The 22811-nt window shown below is 41.0% G+C and overlaps 1 protein-coding gene across 2 annotated transcripts; it reads right to left on the minus strand.

The window, feature by feature from the left end:
* Positions 1-97: 97 nt before the first annotated feature.
* On the minus strand, positions 98-21696 carry DYRK2 (dual specificity tyrosine phosphorylation regulated kinase 2). 2 transcript variants are annotated; one of them, XM_014067274.2, is made up of 3 exons: positions 21202-21696; positions 20259-20407; positions 98-2766 (listed from the first exon to the last, which is right to left on the minus strand). In XM_014067274.2, exons 1-3 carry the CDS (start codon positions 21284-21286, stop codon positions 1171-1173), a joined length of 1830 nt encoding a protein of 609 aa, XP_013922749.2. In that variant the 5' UTR covers positions 21287-21696; the 3' UTR covers positions 98-1170. The 2 variants fall into 2 exon arrangements, with proteins under 2 accessions (XP_013922749.2, XP_087579594.1); XM_087723468.1 differs by lacking the exon at positions 21202-21696 and having other exon boundaries at positions 20251-20353.
* Between the last annotated feature and the right edge of the window lie 1115 nt (positions 21697-22811).

Genomic DNA, 22811 nt, shown 5'->3' on the forward strand with positions numbered 1-22811 from the left:
AAATAGGAACCACCTTTGGTGGGAAGGTAACAGCATTCTGTGTGCCTTTGGTGTTTAGTCATGCCAGCCACATGACCATGGAGACGTCTTTGGACAGTGTTGGTTCTTCAATTTTGAAATGGAAATGAGCATCACCCCATAGAGTCTGGAACGACTAGGACATATGTGTGAGGGGAACCTTTACCTTATTTAGTAATAAGTCTAATTTAATTCAGAGGAACAGCTGAGTGAGTTGCAGTCTAAAGTATTTAAGCTCGATCCCTATTTTTTAAAATTTATTTTTATCCTACCTTTATTATTTTTACAAATTCCATTAAAGGAGTGGAAATTACTTCCAAATGAACAGATTCAGGACTGTTCTCTGAGGTTCATAAATATGCCAAATAGCACATTTTCATGCTATAAATGTTTACTTTTACATTGGCTAAATAGTGGAATAAGTTTGGTTTTTTTTAATGTAAATATTGTATCTTCAGAAACTTTGCATCAAATTTCAGTATTTCTTCCTGGATATTTGATAGAGAATTGTTAAAGGAATGTTATGAGCATGAAGTAAGCCCTTTGTGGATGCTCTATTGGGATATTTTAACAATGTTATGTGCCATTCTGTAAATAATCCATACTACCGACAGAACCACAAACAGCCATGCAAAACCTCACTTGTAGCCCTGAATATTTTCTAGATCATTGCATGAAAATATGAATAAATGCTTATAGGAATGAAGCCTACTGCTATAACAAAAGCAATGATAAGAAAGTATTAAAATTCACTCCTAAGAAAGCCATGATGAGGAAAAGGAATTTACTCTTCTTTTCCTCACCTAGCTAAAAAGATCAAGCTTAGATAGTTACCAGTGGCCTGCCACTGACACCTCGTTGTGCCATACAAATTTCATGATAAGGCTAATTGTTGTTTACAAGAGAAACATTTCATTTAAAAAAGTGTAAAAACTTAAAGCATTATCCCCATGTTGTTTTTTTATAAAATCAAAACCGTGCTTAACACATTTAAAGTAATCAATGAAAAAAATACAAATGTTTAAAGATATTGATCAAATAAAAATAGAAATCTGAGCTTCTTTTTCATGTGAATAAGGCTCAGTGACATAATTGCGCAATCTCTCTCTCTCTCTCTCCCTTTCTTTTAATCAGCATTAGATTATTCAAACCTCAGCTCACAAGCTTTGGCAACACTGTCCTCTGCTGAATATTCCCATTGGCATCCGTCATCTGTGCCAGATTAGTTCTCAGTTTTGAAGCTGAGTTTGAAGTTGGAGGTAACTTGGAAATGGATGTGATAGCACCAGTGCTTTCTGTGATTCTTTTTGCTGAAGTCTTCTCCCCAGTTGGCGGCTTTGGCAAACGTCTCCTTAGCCAGGGATGCCGTAAAGCCTGACTGGGTGTCATACGCAGCATTGGATCCCACTCTAAACACTGTTTCAAGAAATCGAGGAAGAGCGGATCATCACATCCTTTCAATGCACTCCCCCATTCTCTGCTCTCTGGGGCGCCACGCACTTTGCCCCGCCTGGAACGTCCACCATTAAGCACAACAGAACCATCTGACAAGGTAGTAATGGAACAGTATCGGGGGTAGCCCTTGGAGCTCACAAAATTCTTTGCTCTTTTTGATGAATCCAGTAGTTTCCTGGAAGGCATACCCAAAAGTTCTATCATACAAGCCAGCTGATCTCCTTCATCTTCTCCTGGTAAGAGAGGATATCCTGTTAAGAGTTCAGCAAGAATGCAGCCCAGGCTCCACATATCTATTGGCATCCCATATCGAGCACCAAGGATGACTTCAGGAGCACGGTAAAAACGTGATTGGATATATGTATAGACGCGCTGGTGCTCATAACAGCTAGAGCCAAAATCAATCACTTTAATACCACTCCTACCCTGTTGTTTTAACAGAATGTTTTCTGGTTTAAGGTCACAGTGAATTATTCTGTTTTTGTGCAAAGCATCCAAGCACTGCAAAATGGAGTGGGCAAATTTGCGAACCAAAGGAAGGCTAAAGCCCTGAAATTTATTTTTCTTAATGAGCTCATAAAGGTTCATGCTCAGCAACTCAAATGTCATACATATATGGTTGCGGAATGTGAAGTTCTCCAGCATGTGTATAACATTCATGTTATTATCTTTATCCTGTTTTTTAAGGTGCTCCAGAATTTTAATCTCTTCTGCAGCTTGGCGGTGAAAACGCTTCTCATTTCTCACCATCTTCAGAGCAACATGTTGATGCATCTTGTGATCATATGCCTTTACCACTTGTCCAAAACTTCCTTTCCCTATAACTTTAAGAACTTCATATCTGTATGATATATGATCATGGGGTACTTGTACATAAGATCCCTGGTCATCATCATATCCACAATTGTTTGGACCACTAATGACACCTTGCCTTTTCTTTGCATTTGGACCCAAGAAATATATTTCAGGGTAGCTGAAGATCTCATGATGCTCAAAGGCTGTTAGCTTTTGCACGTATTGCTTCATTGCTTGATCGGGAGTCATGGGAGTAGCTTTTAACTTTCCTGGCCCTTCAGTAGATTTCAAGGAGTTGGAGCTTCCCTGACGCCTATGACAGCTCTCAAGTTGTCTATCTTGTACCACTGGCAGTCCTGATTTTGTTACTGTTGCAAGCCCATTTGGTTGTGTGGATAGAACTGTCCTTTTGTTACTATTATCTTCAAAGAGCTGTTGGATCTGCCCATGGCTGGTAACATGTAGATGCTCATTCATGGTGTGCTTATTTCCACCAACCTAAAATACAAAGCATGATTTTCTAGTTAAAAAACTGCATGCTGATAAAGGTTTCCAAAATTCTATAAAAAAATAATATTAAATTAATTATGGACTTATATGATTTACATGTCCTTCTCTGTACATTAAGACCACTAACGATCCAGATCACTAGTGGATTTCTTCTGCTAGAGGAAACAACTTTGTGTGACCTTTCAAAAGCTTCTCTAGGATCATAGAACACTCCAAAATAGTAATTGATATTACTTTTGGAGTTTTTTTCCATAATAATAAATTATAGATCTAGATCCAATCCATTATACTTCAAATATCTTATGCACTGGCTTGACCTCCCATAGTCCTTTCCTCATTCTTGGCTATGTAAGCACATTATTAGTAACTCATTGGAAGCATTTCACATTAATACGTGTTGCTTCAAATTAACTCTCATTATAAATTCTAAAAAAACTACTAAATAAATATATAGCTTTAATAATGAATAGTAAACTCAATTTTCTTTTTAAAAGAAAATCACTGCACATATTTTAGTTCAGAAGTTTCAAATCAGGTTAGCTTATATCAAAATAACAGCATTCTGGCATACTCCTCCCCCAGGATGGCTGCTGAATGGTAAGGGAATTTTTCTCTCGTGCTGACAATCTCCTTTGGCAGCATTATTCCCTGGATATGAATGGGAAGACTTAGGAATGACCCAAGATGATTTTTGGATGGCTGTGGACCCCTCTTCCCAGGAAGAAGAATCTTAAAAGACTCTAGTTCCTCCCTCTGGGTGCGGCCATAAAGTCACCAGTCACCTATCCATTTTTTCTTCTGGGCGGATTGTTCTCTTAAGTAAACCTGGGTTAAGTACATTTTTGAAGTTTTTGTTTTGTTATGCTTTTTATCTTTAAAAGTTAACTGGTTGCATGCATTTTATTTTAACCCCCTGCTGGATTTTATTTGGAGGTTTTTTTTTGTCTTTTTCCTTTGATTTATTTGGCTGTACTGAATGACTTATAAAGAAATCACAAGGTGTTTCTGGGTAGTGAAGGTGCTTGGACTTGATTTATATTTATATTGGATGTTCTCTACAGGGATTTTGCATTTTATTAACTTGTAAAATGTTTTGAGATTATTTTTTTTAAGTCTTGGCTTGAAATATCCAAAAATATCCTCCCCGTTTTTCTATTTCTATTTTCACTCTGAGGAATATTACTTCAACTTTCTATGTTCTCTGTCTCTGAAGATCTTTCTCTGCTAAATTCCATGAGAGGAACAACGTATCAGATTACAGACAAGGAAAACTGGGTGGCATTTGAAAAAAGACCAATAGCATACAAATCCAAGTTGAAAATTTCTTTTAAAGGTTTGACAATATAGTAATGCTTGCAAAAAAAAATACCCAGTTGCAAGTAACTGTAGGTGAAGCAGATTCACAATAGGAATTTGATTTGAAAGTGGTAGATTTGGCAAAGACTGAAAGAAATATGGATTTTACAGACTTAGAATGAGTGGATTGCACATGACTTCCCAAAATTCAGGCCTGCAATCTTTTACAACAGCAGAAAACTGACTGTGTGGATAAGTGATAAATTAGTTTCCCCTAAGAAGATTGAAAGAGATTGGGGACTAGATGTATCATATTAACTTGGAAAACAATTTTATCTGGACTCCTTCGTGAAGATAGATCAACTTTGGAAAATAGATTTATTTTTTAATCAAACAACAATAAATAAGAGATGGCATTAAGAAACAAACAAAAATATTTGATCCAGGATGAATTAGTGGTAACTGTTAGATTGATTTGGGATAGATGGAAGCTGTGGTGAATTTTCTACGATTTGAATACAGTAATAGTTTGTTAACAGAGGTTTTTGATACTTTATTCTTGCCTTTTTTGTTGCTTTATCTGCTAACTATTTTTTCATTAATATGGTGATGACAGGTTAATAATTTGCAAATAAAAATTTAAAATTGGGGGGAGGGGTGCAGTTTAGCAAGCAGTGGGAAACTCATATTTTTGCAATATACTTATCAGTATTCAATTAGGGAGGATAATCTGTGTTTATGGTTTTTTTTACAATGTATCTTTTTAGTTTAATACCTTAACTGTTTTGTTTTGTTTTAAATTTTAATTTTTTTGTTTTGGAGTTGTATAGTTTTAATAGAATAAAAATCACACAGATAAAAGAAATAACAGTTATTATAATTCCTTAATCTTCTTTTACAAATATGTTTACTTCTTTATATTACAGATGTCCATTTTTGACAATTCAATATTTCTTGCCATTTCTGAACTATTAATCTGATTTTCCTTAATTTAACTCTTCCAGATGGAACTGCAAATCTATTTTGTCAAGCTGCCTGAGAATTGCAGAATAGTTCTTATATATATATTCTCTCTCTCTCTCTCTCTCTCTCTCTCTCTCTCTCTCTCTCTCTCTCTCTCTCTCTCTCTCTCTCCCCACCCTAACCAACCTGCATACTACTGTAATATATACACCACACAGGCAAGAAGCCTATGAAAGGAACATGTGAAAAACAGCATCCAGTAAATATCAGTTTGTAAATGTTTCAAATAAGTCCCCATTTCTTCCCACTAAGGTTTTCCAAAAGCAGCACAACACCTGAAATCTTAGAAATTAAAAGATAAAGTTATACTGACATCATTTCATAAGGGCAAAATGGAAACTAGCTTCCAATGTGCCCAGACTGCCATATGAAACATAGAATCATACATTATGTGATGAATATCCCACCATCCATTCAATGAGCTAAGATTGAAGTACATAATTCTTAGTTAAATATTCTTCAAGTGTATTCTCAAAATGATGTCCAGCATTCTGAGAGCATTGGCTATAAAACAGTTAAATGATGAATGACAGAATGGCTAAATGAATAATCTTTGTACACAATAGTATCATTAAGGTTGGGCCATGCAATGTGCTTATATATAATTTATTTGCATTGATTAACTCTTAGTAAGTTCTCGCTATTCTTCTTTTATTATACAACCTAATCTGTTAAAAAAATATTGATTTCATTGCCACTCCAATCACATTAGCTATTATTAAGACCATAAAATTACTGTCCACTTCAATCAGACACTGCTTGGCTCCTGAGTATCGCTTAGGAACATACATACATATAATAATATAACATGCTTTTCTTTTTTCCCTCTCATTTACATATATGATTTCTTTCTTTGCAACAGTGTTGCAAAAGATTACACTTTAAAGGGAAGAACAGAACAATAATTTATCTTTCCCAATTTATTCTTGTCATGTTCTGCCTTAATGTAGTCTTAAACCAGAGCCTGGATCACATACTTGTCCCATGATGATAAAAAAGTATTTTGCAAAGTAAGAAATACAGTGGAATATAAACTATGTAGCCAAGAGAAAGTCTGGAAAACTAAGCAACCTCTTAAATAAAACTTGTCAATGTTTAGCAGAAATGAGAATGAGAAAACAGTAGCTTTCCAGAGGTTGTTGAACATCAGGAGTAATTATGCTGGCTGGGGATGAATATCAGCATCTAGAAGGCATAGGTTCCACATTCTTAACACATAGAATACCTGTTAGAGATATATCTACTTCTTTAATCATATAGATGCCTCAATAAATATAGAACATGAAGAATGAACAGTCTCTCTGCTGATTTGTCTGACTAAATGTATTAATGCAGAAATCTGAGCCTATATATTATGTAAGTTTTCATAGGAACCCTGCTGAAACTATTCCATTATGCAAAAAGTGCTGAAACTGACCTGGTTAGATGGTAAGATGCAGCATCAGCTCACTGTGTAATGATTCCTCTACTATCCTTCCCAATCTTCAGAGCAAATCAAACTACTGCCTTTCTTCCAAGAATAAGGCATATGAAGCAGCATAACTAAGAGGAAAGATAATCAACTGGCAAAGAGTACAGGGAGAAGGACCCAGATTTTTAAGAGGCACATTCTCAATAAGGATGAGGGTGTTGTTTTTTGCTTAACTGTTTGTCTAATGCAAGCATCCACAACCCCTGGGCCAATGCCCACTACTAGGCGGTGGCCTATTTGGAACTGGGCCAAATATCAGGCCAGCACGCATGCATGTGCATGCAGCTCAACTTGTGCAAATGGTGAGCTGGTACATGTGCACACATGCAGTAAGTTTGAAAGAGAGTGTTGGGGGCGGAACCATGTTATGAAGCACCTTTTGGAAAACTAAAGTAAAATGGTGAAAGGGGTGCAGTATGCATCTGTCTGAAGTTACAATGGAAATATGCTACACAGAGTACCATTGTCCCTAGGAAAGGGAACAGGGAGCCACGGCTGCTTTCTAAGAATCTTCCAAAAACTCCATTTTGTTGGTTTACTAATTATTTTAAGGCATGGATAAGTATCTTGGGCCCCTCCGGAAGTTTCCAGAATAAAACTCCCAGTGCTCAATGATGAGAAATATAGCCTTGTCTTCAAGGCCTAAAATTTCCCATTCTTACACAGCTTTGTACTTAAATGCCTGTTTTGAATAATAATTTAGAAATAAACTTATATTCCCACTTTTATTAATTCAACAGGTAATCAGTGCAAGTAAGTGTACAGTTTACTCCCTATTTTTTTACAGTAGCTTGTTGGTGGGGATGTGGTTTTCTTCTTGTTAAGTCCTTGGTAGGGTATTATTTTCTGCTTAATTGTTTGTCTAGTGTAATCCCCCTGGCCTATTTGGAACTGGGCCACATGAGTAGCAGGTCAGTGATCTTGTGCGAGCAAGGAAGCGGGCACACATGCACATATATGTAGCTCAATTTATGCAAATTGAGCTGCGCGTCATCCCACTTTGGAAAAAAATACTTATGACCTGACCTCAAAGTTATGACTGTTGCACCACCTCGGTGGGCACATGTCACAATTTGGGCACTTGGCAATCAGCTCATATTTACAATGGTTGCAGGTATATCCTTCAACAGTAAGGATAAAAAAGATACTGGTGGGGGGACGGGGACTAATTTTGAATGAGGTCAGTATCTAAAACCTCAATCCAATTCCTGTTTTCTTACTTTCTCTCCCTTTTATATCTGTTTTAGTACCCTTTCCTTTCTTTCACTCTCTTCCCTCTACAGTTTGCCAGGAAAAAGTAAATTACTCTTGCAATTTTTTTAGTTGAGCCAAGGATGGATGTGTAACTGCCCACCATAACTCTTTTTACAGTGTTTTCCTCCAAATTTAATTATCAAAAGAAAACTATTAATGGTTAGTAAATTAAAACATCTAGCTGCTTGTACCTTACTTAAGTAAGCATCCAAAGTACAGACAACATTACCATTGGTTTTCCCAATGAAAATGCATGCTGTCATCAGAAATCATATGACATTACAAATCCATATTATTTCCTACTATCGCTTTTGTACTACTTTAAATGCATAGTTATGAAAACAGTTTCATTCAGATATGATACAAGTTAATCCTATATGGCTGGTGTAGAACAACTGTCCAGTTTAGACTTCTGGTTATTATTTTTCTTTTGCTCCCAACCACCAAATGACTGTATGCAACAATCTGTTTAAAAATTTGTATGGAAAAGAATCCCTCATTAGATAATTGGGCTCATGCTTTTGTAGTTACAAAATAATCTGGAGAAAAACAATAGCAAAAATCTTGAAAAGGTCTCTACAAGTATTTATTTCTGTGTCTCTTTTTTCCCAAGATTGTTCAAAGTAGCTACAGTTAGTCCTCGACTTATGCCACAATTGAGCCCAACATTTATATTGCTCAGTAAAACATTTGTTAAGTGAGTTTAGCCTCATTTTACAACTGTTTTGCCACAATTGTTAAATGAATCATTGCAGTTTTGAGCTAGTAACACAGTTGTTAAATAAATCTGGCTCCCCCATTGTCTCTGCCAGTTAGAAGGGTATAAAAAACAAGATCCCAGCACACTGCAATTGTCATAAATATGAATTAATGGCCAAGCACTGAATTTTGATCACATGACCATGGAGATGCTACAATAGTCATAACTGTGAAAAATGGTCATAAGTTATTTTTTTCAATGCTGTTGTAACTTTGAATGGTTACTAAATGAACTGTTGTAAGTCAAGGAGCATCTATACTTACATCTATGTTGCTTCTCATGTAGCAGTATCTATAACAGTGATGGCTAATCTCTTTGTTGTTGGGTGCCAAAAATGCAAGGGCACCCATAATGCAAAATGTGCCCCCACATGTGCAGGGGCGCACAACCCTCCCCCATCTGCACCATATTACTTGCTTCCAAGCTGAGCTTGTTATTTCGGAAACAAACTTCCAGTTGGCCCATTCGGCCCATTTTTCGCCCTCCCCAAAATGATTGTTTCTGATTTTTCTTTGTCCTGTCTGAATGCTTTACTAATCTTCTAAATAAGAGCATTTGCATCTTCTCAAAGTCCAGTGGTATCTAGATGTGCTTGACTACAACTTTCATTATGTCTTGTTAACACAATCTTGGATGGAGGTGATCTGAATTATATTCCAGTATGCCTGTGAGATGCAGGTTGGTGTATTCAATATAGATATTTTGTTCCATGCCTCCCCCTTTTCTTTTTTAAAAAAAATAAGTACTATAATTAATTGTAAAGTTTTTTATTTTATTTTCTGATAAATCTGGGTGCAAAGCAGGGAAAATGTAGACAGGCCCCTGTAATTCGTATTGATAATTTGCTGTTGGTGCTCTTTCCAAATACCACTAAAACAAATGTGCTGCAATTCAGACTTATTCATCTCAAATATTTTACTACTCAGGGTATGAATGCTTTTCATATGAAGGAGAAAAGATGGTTCCAAGTGTGCATAGAACATATAGGAAACTCAAGTCTTTTCCTGGGATCTCATTGTAGCTGCAAAGAGTAGCCTCATAAGCACAGGGGGAAGTGCAATTGCTTTAATGAGTTATATGTGCAACCTTGGAAGTTTTTTTCCATTCAACTCAAAAGCACCGCACAAACCCTTTTGTTAGCCAGTTACATGCAAAAATGCAAATCACTCATCTCTATCCTAAATGACAAAATGATCTAGAAATTACAACCAATTATATAGAAAAAACCAAAAACTTTATTCTGTCAATTTTAGATTTGCAAAGGCAATAATTTTCTCTTCAAATATATTTATGTTGAAAGGTGCTGGTTTGTACTGACTATATCATATGTTGGTCCCACTGAAATGACAAACATACCTCACTGATTTCAGAATGACCAAAATATGACTGTTACTTGGATCAAATATGTTGTCCTTTCTTGAATGTCCAGAATGGGCCACAAAGAACAAAGCTACCAGAAAAACATTAACTCAATATGGTTGCCTTCTACAATGAATATCATCACATAAACATATTACATTAAGGTTAAGGAAATTTGGGTTTAAAATCCCAGTTAGCCATAAATGATGATATGGATGATGATAATTAATATGGGTTGGATGCAAATTTAGGCAGTTGCAATGAGGCAATGAAGGTCCATTCCTTGCAATAGCAATGACTGAGGCAGTCTATCAAAAATTGTGCTTGGATCAATTTTGGAGACTCCCCTACACCGCTCTACTGCCTTCCCAATTCATCACTGTATCATTTTCAGGGATGGAAGTGGGGCATGGGAAGGAGAAGGCAAGTAGTTCCTTTCTACCAAACTTTTTGCCATACATCTAAGTTTAGATTCAATAATATCTATAATACTTATCAGCACCAATAAGTGGTTTAAATGAATACATCCTAAGTCAGTGATGGAGAATCTTTTTTGGCTCGCGTGTCAAAAGGAGGGAGTGTAGGGGGGTCATGCATGGGGGTGCCACACCCATAATGCAATGCGTGACCCCAGCATGCATGCACGCATGACCAGCGCTCTCCTCATTTTTTGCATGCTTTTATTGCCCTTCCCAGGCTCCAGAGGCTTTAAAGGAGCCTGGGGAGGACGAAAACAGCCTCTCACCACCACCGGAGTCCCTCCAGAGGCTTCAGGAGCTTCCCTGAAGCCTCTGGAGCACAAAAAAATGGACATACTCCCAAACCGGAAGTTTGGGAATGGACGTCTGGTTTGCTTGTAGGGCTGGTTTTAGTCCTCCGGAGCCTTCAGGAGCCTCCCAGAGGCTTCCCTGAATGCTCTGAAGGGTGAAAAACAACTCTATGAGCAAACCAGACGTCCATTCCCAAACTTCCGGTTTGGGAATATGTCCGGTTTTTTGTGCTCCAGAGGCTTCAGGGACCTTCAAGAGGCTTCCCTGAAGGCTCCGGAGGACGACAAATGACCCTACGAGCAAACCAGAAGTCAAGTACATAGGGCCATTTTTAGTCCTCCGGAGCCTTCAAGGAAGCCTCTTGAAGGTCCCTGAAGGCTACGAAGGACTAAAAACGGCCCTACGAACAAACCGGAAGTGACTTCTGGTTTGCTCATAGGGTTGTTTTTCACCCTTTGGAGCATTCAGGGAAGCCTCTGGGAGGCTCCTGAAGGCTCCGGAGGACTAAAAATGGCACTACGAGCAAACTGGAAGCTCGTGAATCCTCCAGAGGGCCTCGGGAGGGGGGGGGCTGTTTTTTCCTATAAAACCTCTGGAGCCTGAAATGGCCTAAGAAAAAGGCTGGTCAGCTGGCCAGTGCATGCATGTGAGCTGGCCAGCTGATAGGGCAACGCCTCGTGTGCCCTGACAAATGCCTCTGCATGCTGCCTGTGGCACGCGTGCCATAGGTTCACCATCCCGGCCATAAGAGATGTGGTAACTTAATTCACATATTGTATAGCCCCTATTTATTGTCTTTTTGCCTTATTATCTTGGATTTAGTAAACCATGGCTATTACTCAGAATTATGTGCATTTATTCAATGAGCTAAGATTGAAGCAAATTGTATTTAGCATAATTGCAAACTCCTGACATACGTTGTGACAGAGTTTCAAATGACTGTGGGTTAGCAGAAGCAAACCAATCATTATGATTTGTAAACCATAATACAACTTATTACACAGTACTCAACCTATGACCACAATTGAGCCAAACTTTAAGTTGCTAAGTGAGAAATTTGTTAAATGAGTTTTGCCCCATTTTATGACATTTTTTTGTCTGATTTGTTAAATGAATCTCTGCAATTGTTAAATTAGTAACAGGGTTGTTGTTAAGTGAATTGGGTTTCCTCATTGACTTTGCTTGTCATAAGTTTGCAAACGCTGGTCACATGACCCCAGGACACTGCAACCATCATAAACATGAGTCAGTTGTCAAGCATCTGAATATAAATCACATTACCATGTGGATGCTCAACAGTCATAAGGATGAAAAGTAGTCATAAGTCATTTTTTTCAGTGCCATTGTAATTTCAAACCATCACTTAGTGAACTGTTGTAAGTCGGGGACTGCCTGTATATGGTTCAGTGATTTGTGTGAATTCAGGCAGCTATGATTTATTCAGTTAACAAGGGTAAAAGGAACAATGGTATAAGGTAGTGTTTGTATATAAACAGTGCAAGGAAGGTTCTTTTTCTTGTCATACTTGACTTCTCATAGTTGGACTTTTTTTGCCATATATAAAGGATTTTCTTAAAAAATATAAGTAATCAGTAATAATTGGTTTTTAAAAATTAATCAGATTCCTTTTAAAATAAAATTCAAAATGGAATTCATTATAACAGGGCAATAAACTCTGTAATATGAGCAACAAAATTAATATAATTTAATGTTATATTATGTGAAGAAAAATACTAAACACATTTCTTTTGTCTACCAGGGTAAGTAAAACATTTTGTGTATGAAGGAGTCCATGCCAGAACAGCTGTTTTTGGGTGGTTTGATCAAGAATTGAAAGCGTGTGTTTCTATGCATAGACCATAATGGAACTGTTTTGCTTCAACTAAGAGCAGCAAGAGCTGCAAAAATGCCCAGGATATGGAAGGAAGAAACGAGGGGAGGGACAACACTGGGAAGACTGGGAGTGGGGGCAGAGGGATGTATCGGACTGGGATATTAGCAGTGGGAGATCAGAGGCGGGGGGGGGGGAGAAAGTGTAGGTTAGTAGAGTGGCAGGCAGCCCATCAGGATAGGCTGTGCTGGGACACTGGCAGCAATAGAGGGATGACAAGGAAGATGCTGGGAAGATTGGGGAAAAGATGACTGGGTGAGGATATACAATGCAGTTGAGAAGAAGCAAAGAAGGTCCTGGGAAATTGGAGGCAGGTGGTGTAGTAGAACAATCCAGGGACAGCAGTAGGAGTAGTGAAGGAGGGGGAGGAAGGAAAAGAAAGAAGGCAATGGGAAGATGATGGGTGGGATATACCATCATGGGAGCCACTGAGGGGGAGAAGTGGAGATCTTCCAGCCTTGTCCTATTTGCCTGCCTAACTCAGAACAACCAAGGCTTTCAGCACTTGGGTAACCATTTGTCAGAACCTCTGGAATGCACTGGTTTGTTCCAGCTCAAGTCCCAAGTATTTGTGCACTTTCAGTCTCTACAGACCAAATGAGGATCAGGTAATTAGGTTAACTTTTTTATGTAATCGGGATCCCTATGGAATGGGGAGGAATAAAATAACTTCAGTGGTTAGGCATAGTAAATTGTTTTCAATAAATAAATGAATGATTTATCATGTCTTATTCTCCCTTCCGATGGATAACTGGATACAGACCACTAAGGCCAACTGGAAGCAAAATGTTACAAAATATTGAATCAGATTGGGGAGGAATGGAAAGGGAATGGGGAATCCCTGAAAAGAACATTGTCAATGGAAAGGGAAAAACTAAATAGGAATAAAATGATGTCAAAATTCTATGTGATATATAGATCATGATCTCCTATTCAACGAAATGACAATAAATATTAGTATAATCTATTATCTTACATATCCTTGTGTACTTTCCACTTTATGCCTTCTAATGACAGTTTCATGATTTTTATTCTCCAATTGTGAATGCAACTGCTAGTCAAATGAAAAGCATTCACATTTTTTCCCATGGAAAAATATTATGTGGCTCATTTTCACTGCTCTTTGCCTCTAAAAAAATCTAGGCAATTGTTATAGCTTAATTATGTGCATATTCAATTGGAAATAAATCCCACATTGAGCAACAGATATTCTGAATAAATGAACATGGGATTGCAGTTTTAATCCTAAACAGTACTACTTACTTGCATTTATAGAAAAAAAAAAGAGATTGTTACAATTGCTATCCAAGATCAAAATCTGTTCTGTGTTTCCACAAAATCATAACTCTTCAATAATATTATAATAAATGTACCGTAAATGATCTAAATCCAGAAGTTTTAGATTGTGTTTTTAGGTTGTATAGAAGGGTGATTTAATTGCAATCTGAAGTATTTGTTATAGTAACAGGTACGGTAATTATATATTCTATTTCATAAATATTTTATATAAGAAAACTGTTGCTACCTGCATATATGTTAAAATAAATTAATTTTGTTGTTTTGAATCATTTATTAAATAAAATTAAAACATGATCTGGCAACACCAAAAACATCTTACTCGGTACAAGCATATTGTAAATGATTTAAAGATGATGAGGAAACTGTTATGTGCTTAGACTGAATAATGTTAAGTCTTATTGTGACTAGGTTGGTTTGGGCTGATGTAAAAATTCATTCTCTATAGTTTATAAAACAGAATTTCTTTTTACATTCAGGTCACAATAACAGCAACAACAGAATCCATGACTTAAAGCTACAAGTGACCATCCATTAACGAGATTTAGGAACACCTCATTATAATCTCGGGTATCAAACTCCTATCAGCCATACAGTACAATGATCAGAGGTACTGGTAGTTTTTGCTGTTACTATTGCTGCTGTTATTTCAATAACTTCTTGAATCTTGGGATTCTAGTTTAGACAAAGTCCCCCCCCTCTCTCTCCCTCCCTCCCTCCGTCTTCAAATCAGTGTTGATTCCTGGTAACTGCCTGGACAACTCCCTGCAATTTTTTGAACAAGATTTCAGAACCACTTCCTGCTAACTATAACTGAAAGAAAATGAGTGGCCCAAAGTCACCCACCTGGCTTTATGCCTAAAGCAGGACTAGAAGTCACACTCTCCTGGTTTCTAGATTGAGGCCTTATACCAAATAGGTTTTCTTAGACAAGGCCTACCTTGTTTTCTTTTACAATTTGGATCTGTTGCAGATTTGTTACTGAGAGCTGAGTAGAGTTTGTTGATTATGGATTTGGCAGCTTCTTTCTATTCGACGCCTCACCTTCAACTTGAACATCTGTCTCAACAGATGACAGTCACCACAAAGTGTCCTCACACCAAAGCAATAGATCACATATTCCATGTTAATCGCCATCAGATAGCTGTCTTTTAAAAAACAGTTAGGCATTATGCTGAGATATTAGAGTAAGTCCATGTGTGTAATGTTTTCTGAAATGGCTCAAGTGTTTTTCAATTTAGTACACCGGCAAAGAGATAAAAGAAAAAAAATTCCTCAGGACTGAGGGAAAGGTTTCAACAATGGCATTCAAAAAGAATGCCTTCACACAAACTTTCTCATAAATATCACTGAGAACAATGAGCATAAAACAATACAATTGTCCAGAGGGAAAATAGGTACTGTACTATTCACAACTAGAAGAGAGAATATAGGGGAAGTCATTACTTGAGTACAGTAAGTGCTTTAAATGCAGGAGAACCCAAGGATTTTGTGTTGGGCCAGCAACTGAAGTCCTGAAGCACATAAATCTTCACAGGACTGGGCTAGATGAATCAGTGAGCAGGCTCTGTTTCAGACAACACCTTATGTAAACAAATAGATGCAGAATGACATCTTTGTGTTATTGTACCAAAAGCAGTGGAGAAGAAAGAAATAATGACCCACCCTACTGATTTATGATGTTAATAAAGATTTGATTTGATTTGATTTTGATGATCCTTTTTAACTAAACCCCAACTAGGATTCTGCCCACTGGATCAAGGGTAAGTAGGAAAAAAGAACCGAATTAGAAATGAATGTCATGAAGTATAGCAACAAAGAAACAGAAGAGTATGAAACTTGATGAGCTATTCAGTGAAGTAAGTTGGAAGTTACATTGTAATGGAGATGGTAAGATCTGGAAAGAAGCTGTGTAGCCTGAGTTCACTCCATTTGTACAGCCATCAAGACATCTGCTTAGTAGCACAATTGCCATAAATAGAAAACAGAAGCCACCCCCTACTATACAGTACATACACTTCCATACACATGCTCACTTGAGCATCTGAAAAATCTTCCATTGTGTCTTCAAACTCTCAAAGAGTCTTATTTAGGAGACAAATGAAGAACCTATCAAGGTTTTTCATCCAGGAAGAACCTATCCCACTAAAGAGACAAAGCTTACTTTTATATAAGGGAAAGTTTGTGTTTCATAATGTATTTCCTTGTGATAGTCTTTCCGAATGTGCATATCTAGGGCAAACATATATCAACATGGTCAGATTATTATGTAAGATGAGCTAAACATATTGAAAAGTGGTGAGAATAGCTCACAGAAAACTGATAATAATAGGATTCTGAGACAGTTAAAAAAACTTGGGAAAATCGAGTTCATGTTTACATTTAGATACTTTATTTAGATTTAGATACTTTATTTGTATGCCGCCCTTTTCCCTGAGGGGACTCAGGACGGCTCACAATTCAGGGGGCGGGAAGGACAAACAAGTTACAAACATGAAGACAATACATCATTAAAAAGCACAACAGTCATACTATTCGAGTGGGGTTGAAGTCTTTAGCCCCAGGCCTGTCGGGACAGCCAGGACTTAAGGGCTACGCGGAAGGTCTGGAGGGTGGTGAGGGTACGAATCTCCATGGGGAGTTCGTTCCAGAGGGTCGGAGCAGCCACCGAGAAGGCTCTCCTCCGGGTAGTTGCCAGTCGACATTGGCCGGCAGATGGAATTCGGAGGAGGCCTAATCTATGGGATCTTATTGGCCTAGTGGAGGTAATTGGCAGTAGGCGGTCTCTCAAGTACCCAGATCCAATACCATGAAGGGCTTTGTAGGTGACAACTAGCACCTTGAAGCGCACCCGGAGATCAACAGGCAGCCAGTGCAGCTCGCGGAGGATAGGTGTTATGTGGGTGAAACGAGGTGCACCCACAATCACTCGCGTGGCTGCATTCTGTACCAGCTGAAGCCGCCGAATACTCTTCAAGGGCAGCCCCATGTAGAGCACATTGCAGTATTCCAGCCTAGAGGTCACAAGGGCACGAGTGACTGTTGTGAGAGCCTCCCGGTTCAGGTAGGGACGCAACTGGTGCACCAGGCGAACCTGAGCGAATGCCCCCCTGGTCACTGCTGACAAATGGTGTTCAAAGGTCAGCTGTGGGTCCAGGAGGACTCCCAAGTTGCGGACCCTGTCTGAGGGGCGTAGTATTTGACCCCCCCAGCCTGAGAGATGGAACACTTGGCCAATTAGTGGGAGGGAAGCACAACAGCCACTCGGTCTTATCTGGATTGAGTACAAGCTTGTTAACCCCCATCCAGTCTCTAACAGCTTCAAGGCCCTGGCTCATCACGTCCATCGCTTCATTGAGTTGGCACGGGGCGGACAGATACAACTGTGTATCGTCCGCATACTGGTGGTATTTTATCCCATGCCATCGAATGATCTCGCCCAGCGGTTTCATGTAGATATTAAAAAGAAGGGGGGACAGGACCGAACCCTGCGGCACCCCATATCTTAGGGGCCTGGGGGTCGATCTCTGCCCTCCGACTAACACCGACTGCGACCTGTCCGAGAGGTAAGAGGAGAACCACCGTAAAACAGTGCCTCCCACCCCCACCTCCCGCAGTCGTCGCAGAAGGATACCATGGTTGATGGTATTGAAAGCCGCAGAGAGGTCAAGGAGTACCAGGATGGAGGCATGGCCTCCATCCCTGGCTTTCCAGAGATCATCGGTCAATGCGACCAAAGCGGTTTCTGTGCTGTAGCCAGGCCTGAAGCCTGACTGGAATGGATCAAGATAATTGGCTTCCTCCAAGGACCGCTGGAGCTGAAAGGCCACCACCTTCTCAACAACCTTCCCCACAAAGGGGAGGTTGGAGACTGGACGGTAGTTGTTTAAAACGGCTGGATCCAAAGATGGTTTCTTCAGGAGGGGTCTCACCACCGCCGCCTTTAAAGCGGGGGGAAAGACCCCCTCCCGTAAGGAGGCAGCAACAACCACCTGGATCCAGCCCCGTGTCACCTCCCTGCTGTTAACAACCAGCCAGGAGGGGCACGGGTCCAGCACGCATGTGGAGGCACCTACAGCTCTCATGGCCTTGTCCACGTCCTCAGGGGTAACAGCCTGAAACAAATAATAAATAACAGCCTGTTATTTATTCTTTTTGAATTAATTATCAATGCCTTCCTGATTTGGTTTACAACTAGCTATACACTGGTTATAACCTTTTCAATGGATTTATGCAACAGGTATATAACTTGTTCATGCACATTTTAAAATATTTTTGTTAGATTGATATCCTGTTTTTTATCCATAAGCTTATGGTAGCACATTAGCCACAACACCACATAAGGTGTGTTTTGAACCAATTGAGGGTGGTTTTGAATCAAAGCCTCCCCCATTGCCAGTCCAACAACACATTGCTTGTCATACACTTATACATTTACATCTACTTATGTATACATACGTAGTAGCACGTCTGATGAGACAGCATTTCTTAACTGCTTCTAGCCACCTTATGACATAAGTTCAATTCCTGTGAATATGTGCATAGTAATATTACTAGATTCTAAAGCTGATAATGAACACCATGGGAGCATATGAAATCAGTGCAGCAATAAATATAGGAATTCATATAGCTTTTCTCTTTTGTTGTAACCACTTCTCAATACATGCAAGTTTAACTAGATTAATTCTGCTACTGATTTTTAGGATAAGTGTTCAATACAAAGTATATAAGCTAATAAAAAGAGACAAGGCAGATTGTTTGTCCTCTTCCCACAGCAACAACCAGTTTTCCATGCCTATTGCAGAAAAAGAGCATTTCAGGTAAAGGAAATGCCATTTGTAAGTAAGTGTGATTCCTAAAATCTTATGGTATTTTTGAAGTAATGGTTTTAATGACAATTAAGAATGTGTAACCATCTTCCAATTTTGTCCAGCTAGATCTACGGTATAAGCATCTATAAGGTTCCGGTGGATCTAGAAGTTCCCCCAAAAAGAAGCTTATTTGAATTAAATGTATAGGATTCTTTCATATGAAATGCAAATTATGTTTTTTAAGTTCAAAGTTGATGTTAAATAATGTCCACCAAGCTATCTATATATTCAAGTGTATTTTTCTTCAGTACCTCTAAATTATGCCTGGATAGGTCCATCTCTAGTAGTAAAATGGCAATGAATGGAAGTGAGAAACCACAGCCCTTTAAATAATACCTCCAAAAAACACCTGTTATCTAGTTAGATTGTAATGGTCACTCAGCTTCCCATTAAATGCCTGTGCACTTGTACCCCTGGAAAGAGGCCATTCTTCTGAGTTACTCTGATAATTAAGGGAACACTTTTAATTTCTCACTTTGAGGAAAAAGCATTCTTAATCACAAAATGAAATGCTTTTTAAAGTCATAAAAAAAGAACTAACCACCCAACAGACTGAACAGAAATGCTGAGAAGCTTATTAAAGAAAAAAGTGAGTGGTATATATCTTTCTCAATCTTGGGTCCTCTGGCTCTGTGTCTGTGTGTGTGTGTGCGTGTGTGTGTGTTGTATATATCCCATTTATATACTATAAACATAAAATATAATTTTCAATATATTTTTATTTATCAGCACAAATAAAAAAACATACATACATACATACATACATACATACATACATACATACATACATACATAGTTGGTTACAATGACCTGTTGTCCAGGCATGGCAACTTCTCATTTTGTTTCCTTTCCTTTTATTTCCACAGAGCTCAACTTGCATTAGCCTTCCAATATCAATAACTCAGAGATTTATTTCTCATTTGAGAAGCATGAACAACAGTGCCTACCTATGACCCTCCCAGGGAGGAAGGCAGGGAATCCCATATTTACATCCTCATACAACAACATGGAACTACCATTAATTGCATTTCATCAACTTCCATCACCTAATTTGAACATTACTTCCCTGGTAGGAAATTCTTAAGTGGCTCTAAAAGTTGCCTTTCCTTCTCCTTAGCCCAAATACCTGCTGAAACCAGACGGGGAGCAGGACCAGGACCTGCTGAGACATGCCGGGGTAATTAAGAGGGCTCCTCCATAACCAGCTGGTTTGGCCTTCGCTCACCCATTCACAGATCCTACTTAGACAGGCTGGCTGGCAGCCTGACTGTGCCTAGCACACTGATTGCTATTAATACCCGGGAGAGGAGGAGCAATGGGGGTGGGATGCCAAAGGCAGGGGGACGGAAGGGGGCTTAAGGGGCCGGCCCAGGATTTGGAGCCGAGGAGGAGGAGGGCGGATCAGCAGGAATTGAGGGGTTAAGAGATCATCCGCGTCTTCTCGCAAGCCAGACCTTTCCCCAACCCCTCCCTTGACCCACCATCTCACCGTGTGGGCTGCGCTGCTGGACTTCAGCGGCGGCAAAGCGATCGGGGACGGCGGTCCGATCCCAGCGCCCGTCCGGGAAGTTCGTCCAGCCCCGATCACTGGGGAAGACTGGAACTGGCGGCTGCTTTCTCCTCCACCTCCCCTGCTCCCTGCGGGGGGAGGCAAAAGACACCAGCTGAAAACGACGGGGGTCGAGCAGGGTCCGGATCGAAGACAACGGGGGGCAGGGGGAATGAAAACGGGCGCCGAAATTGTCCCTTCCCCAGCGCCCCTCCTCTTGTTCCCCCGGCCGCCATGGCAATCTTGTCTGAGGGATCGGCAGGAGTTGATCCCAAACGAGGCGTCGAAGCGGGGCGGGGGGACACCTCAAGGGTGTCCACAAAGGGGGAACTCGCTCGCCCATTAACCCAGCTAAACCTTCCACCCATGCTTGGCCCCCAACATTTCAGAGCCTAAAGGGGAATCCGATCTGGCCGCCAATGGAGGAGTTTTGCAGTCCCCATCCAATCCAGCCTGCCCGCTGCCTCTTGCGAAAGGGAGCGAGAACTGGGCTGCGCTCCCCCAGCCACGACTCCCCCGCTAGACCATTTCTAAACAAAATCAGCGCAAGAAACGCTTCTTCTCCGGCACGTTTGCCTCAACTTGCCCGTTCTCACGCCGAGAAGCTTGTCAATCACGAGAAGCTCCAGGAATCCCTCCAGAAGATTTGAAAACGGGGGTTGAAAGTCAGGCCGTTCGAGGCTACCCGCTTTGGCCAGAGGGGCTTCGGCCGGGGAGGGGGCCGCTTTATCTTTGACCCAGAGGCGTGCGCTCTCTCTCCCACCCCCTCGGGCTCTGCCTCTCCGGCCTTGGGGTGGGAGGAGGGGACCGGGAGAGATCCCGGGGGGAAAGGCGGCCAGGGGGCGAGCCCGCTTCGGCTGCGGCTAGGTCTTTCCTTACTTACCGGCTGGGCAAGCGGCGGCCGAGGCAGCTCCACCGGCACTAGCCGCAGCGACACTGGCGGCAGACGGTTTCCTGGTGGTTAACATGGCCGCTGACGGGGAGGGAAAGGGGAATACATTTCAGGGCTGCCGCGACTTCTCCGGATCGCGGCCGCCTCTGGGGTTCGGCCTCCGCGACCGGCGGTCCCCACCGTCTTTCCGAAGGCAGCCGTCTTCCAGAAAAGAGCAGCTACGCCGGGCAGCCGCACGTCCCTCCGCGGCATCCGTCGCCGCCGAGCCCGGGCCCGCCGGGCACCAGCTCTCCTTGATCCCAGCCCCCGCTGCCACCGCCTCTTCCTCGTCTTCCTTCTCCAGCGGTTCCAGAGACGGCGGCGGCAGCAGCAGGAACGCCGCCGCCGTCCCCCGCCCGAAACGCATCACCTCGCCAGTTTCCAGGATCCCCGGTCCCTCCCGTTAAACAACAGCGGTGGAGGAACAGAAAACAGCCCCCTCCGCCCACCCAGCCACCCCGCTTCCTCCCCTCCCTTCGGAGGGACGGGCACAGACCGCCGGCCTCTCCCCCTCCCTCCCCGTTCTCCTTTTGCCCTCTCCTCCCACGCAGCCGCGCGAGCCCGTTCAGACGCCCCTGCGCGCCCCCCACGACACTTTCGCTTTTTAAAAAAAACGGGCTTGAGGCTCCGCCAAAACCAGTCTCCGCCCCACGGCGCTGTCGGCCGGGAGCCTGTCTGGGCCCTCCTCCTTCCCCCCGAGGACTGCAGCTGTCCTCAGCTCGGATGAGCAGCAGAAGCGACCCTCCCCTCAGAAAAGCGGGAGGGGACCCAGGAAGAGAGAAGGAGCGCAGGCCCTGCAATGGCGATGCTGGAGGATCCTTCCACCATCACCCCTCCCGGGCAGAGGAGTTCAGATGGCCAGCTCCCTCCTCATGTTTAATGCACCCTCGCCTAGAGCCAATATGTCGGAAATCTCAGCCATTTCGCCTCTAGTCTTGTTTCCATGGCCTTTAGTGCAAAGAGAGGCTTGTCACCTGCCATGTACTCTATTGGTGGGACATAACAATTTCTACTCCATCCAGCTTCTCTCAGAAATTTCCTCCACCTTGGCATTCTTGCAAAGGGAAGCCTTCCTTTTTTGAGATAAAAGGGAACACCAAAGAAAAGAAGAGAATAGGAAAATAATGAAAGATAATACAGATGACGCTAAAGAAAGGGAAGAAAGGAAGAAAGAAATGGAATGCTCTCAGGTTATGGACAACAGTTGCCATAAACCCTATTGGGCCATTGTACTTAAGAAGCATGGGAGTTATAGCTGAAGACATCTGGAAAACATTAAGCCAACAATCCCCATTTAAGGAGAAACAGAACTGCAAATGCTTTTAAGTGAAGGCTAAGATCACTGAAGTGGAGAATGTATTTGAAAATGTGCTTTGTACTGCAGTTTTTCAGTGATAAGAAATTCTTAGAAAAGAATGGAACTTCTCTTCCAAAATCACTAATCTCACTACTGTATGTCCTTAATGTTCCTTTTTAAAAATAAAACAGATGTGATAGTGATGAAAACAAATGTCTTTTGGGGGTGATGGACTTATATCTCTATGGTTAAAACAAACTCCTCC

Source organism: Thamnophis sirtalis, unplaced genomic scaffold, assembly GCF_051295495.1.
Source record: "Thamnophis sirtalis isolate CommonGarterSnake01/CBP01778 unplaced genomic scaffold, rThaSir2_p1.2 scaffold_9, whole genome shotgun sequence".
NCBI classification, from domain to species: domain Eukaryota; kingdom Metazoa; phylum Chordata; class Lepidosauria; order Squamata; family Natricidae; genus Thamnophis; species Thamnophis sirtalis.

Excerpts from the sequence above, each read along its gene's own strand:
- DYRK2 (XM_014067274.2), bottom strand. The coding sequence starts at position 21,286 with ATGTTAACCACCAGGAAACCGTCTGCCGCCAGTGTCGCTGCGGCTAGT. Across the intron at positions 20,408-21,201 it reads GGCCGCCGCTTGCCCAGCCG|GGAGCAGGGGAGGTGGAGGA; the intron begins GTAAGTAAGGAA and ends CTCCCCCCGCAG. Across the intron at positions 2,767-20,258 it reads CCAGCAGCGCAGCCCACACG|GTTGGTGGAAATAAGCACAC; the intron begins GTGAGATGGTGG and ends TTTGTATTTTAG.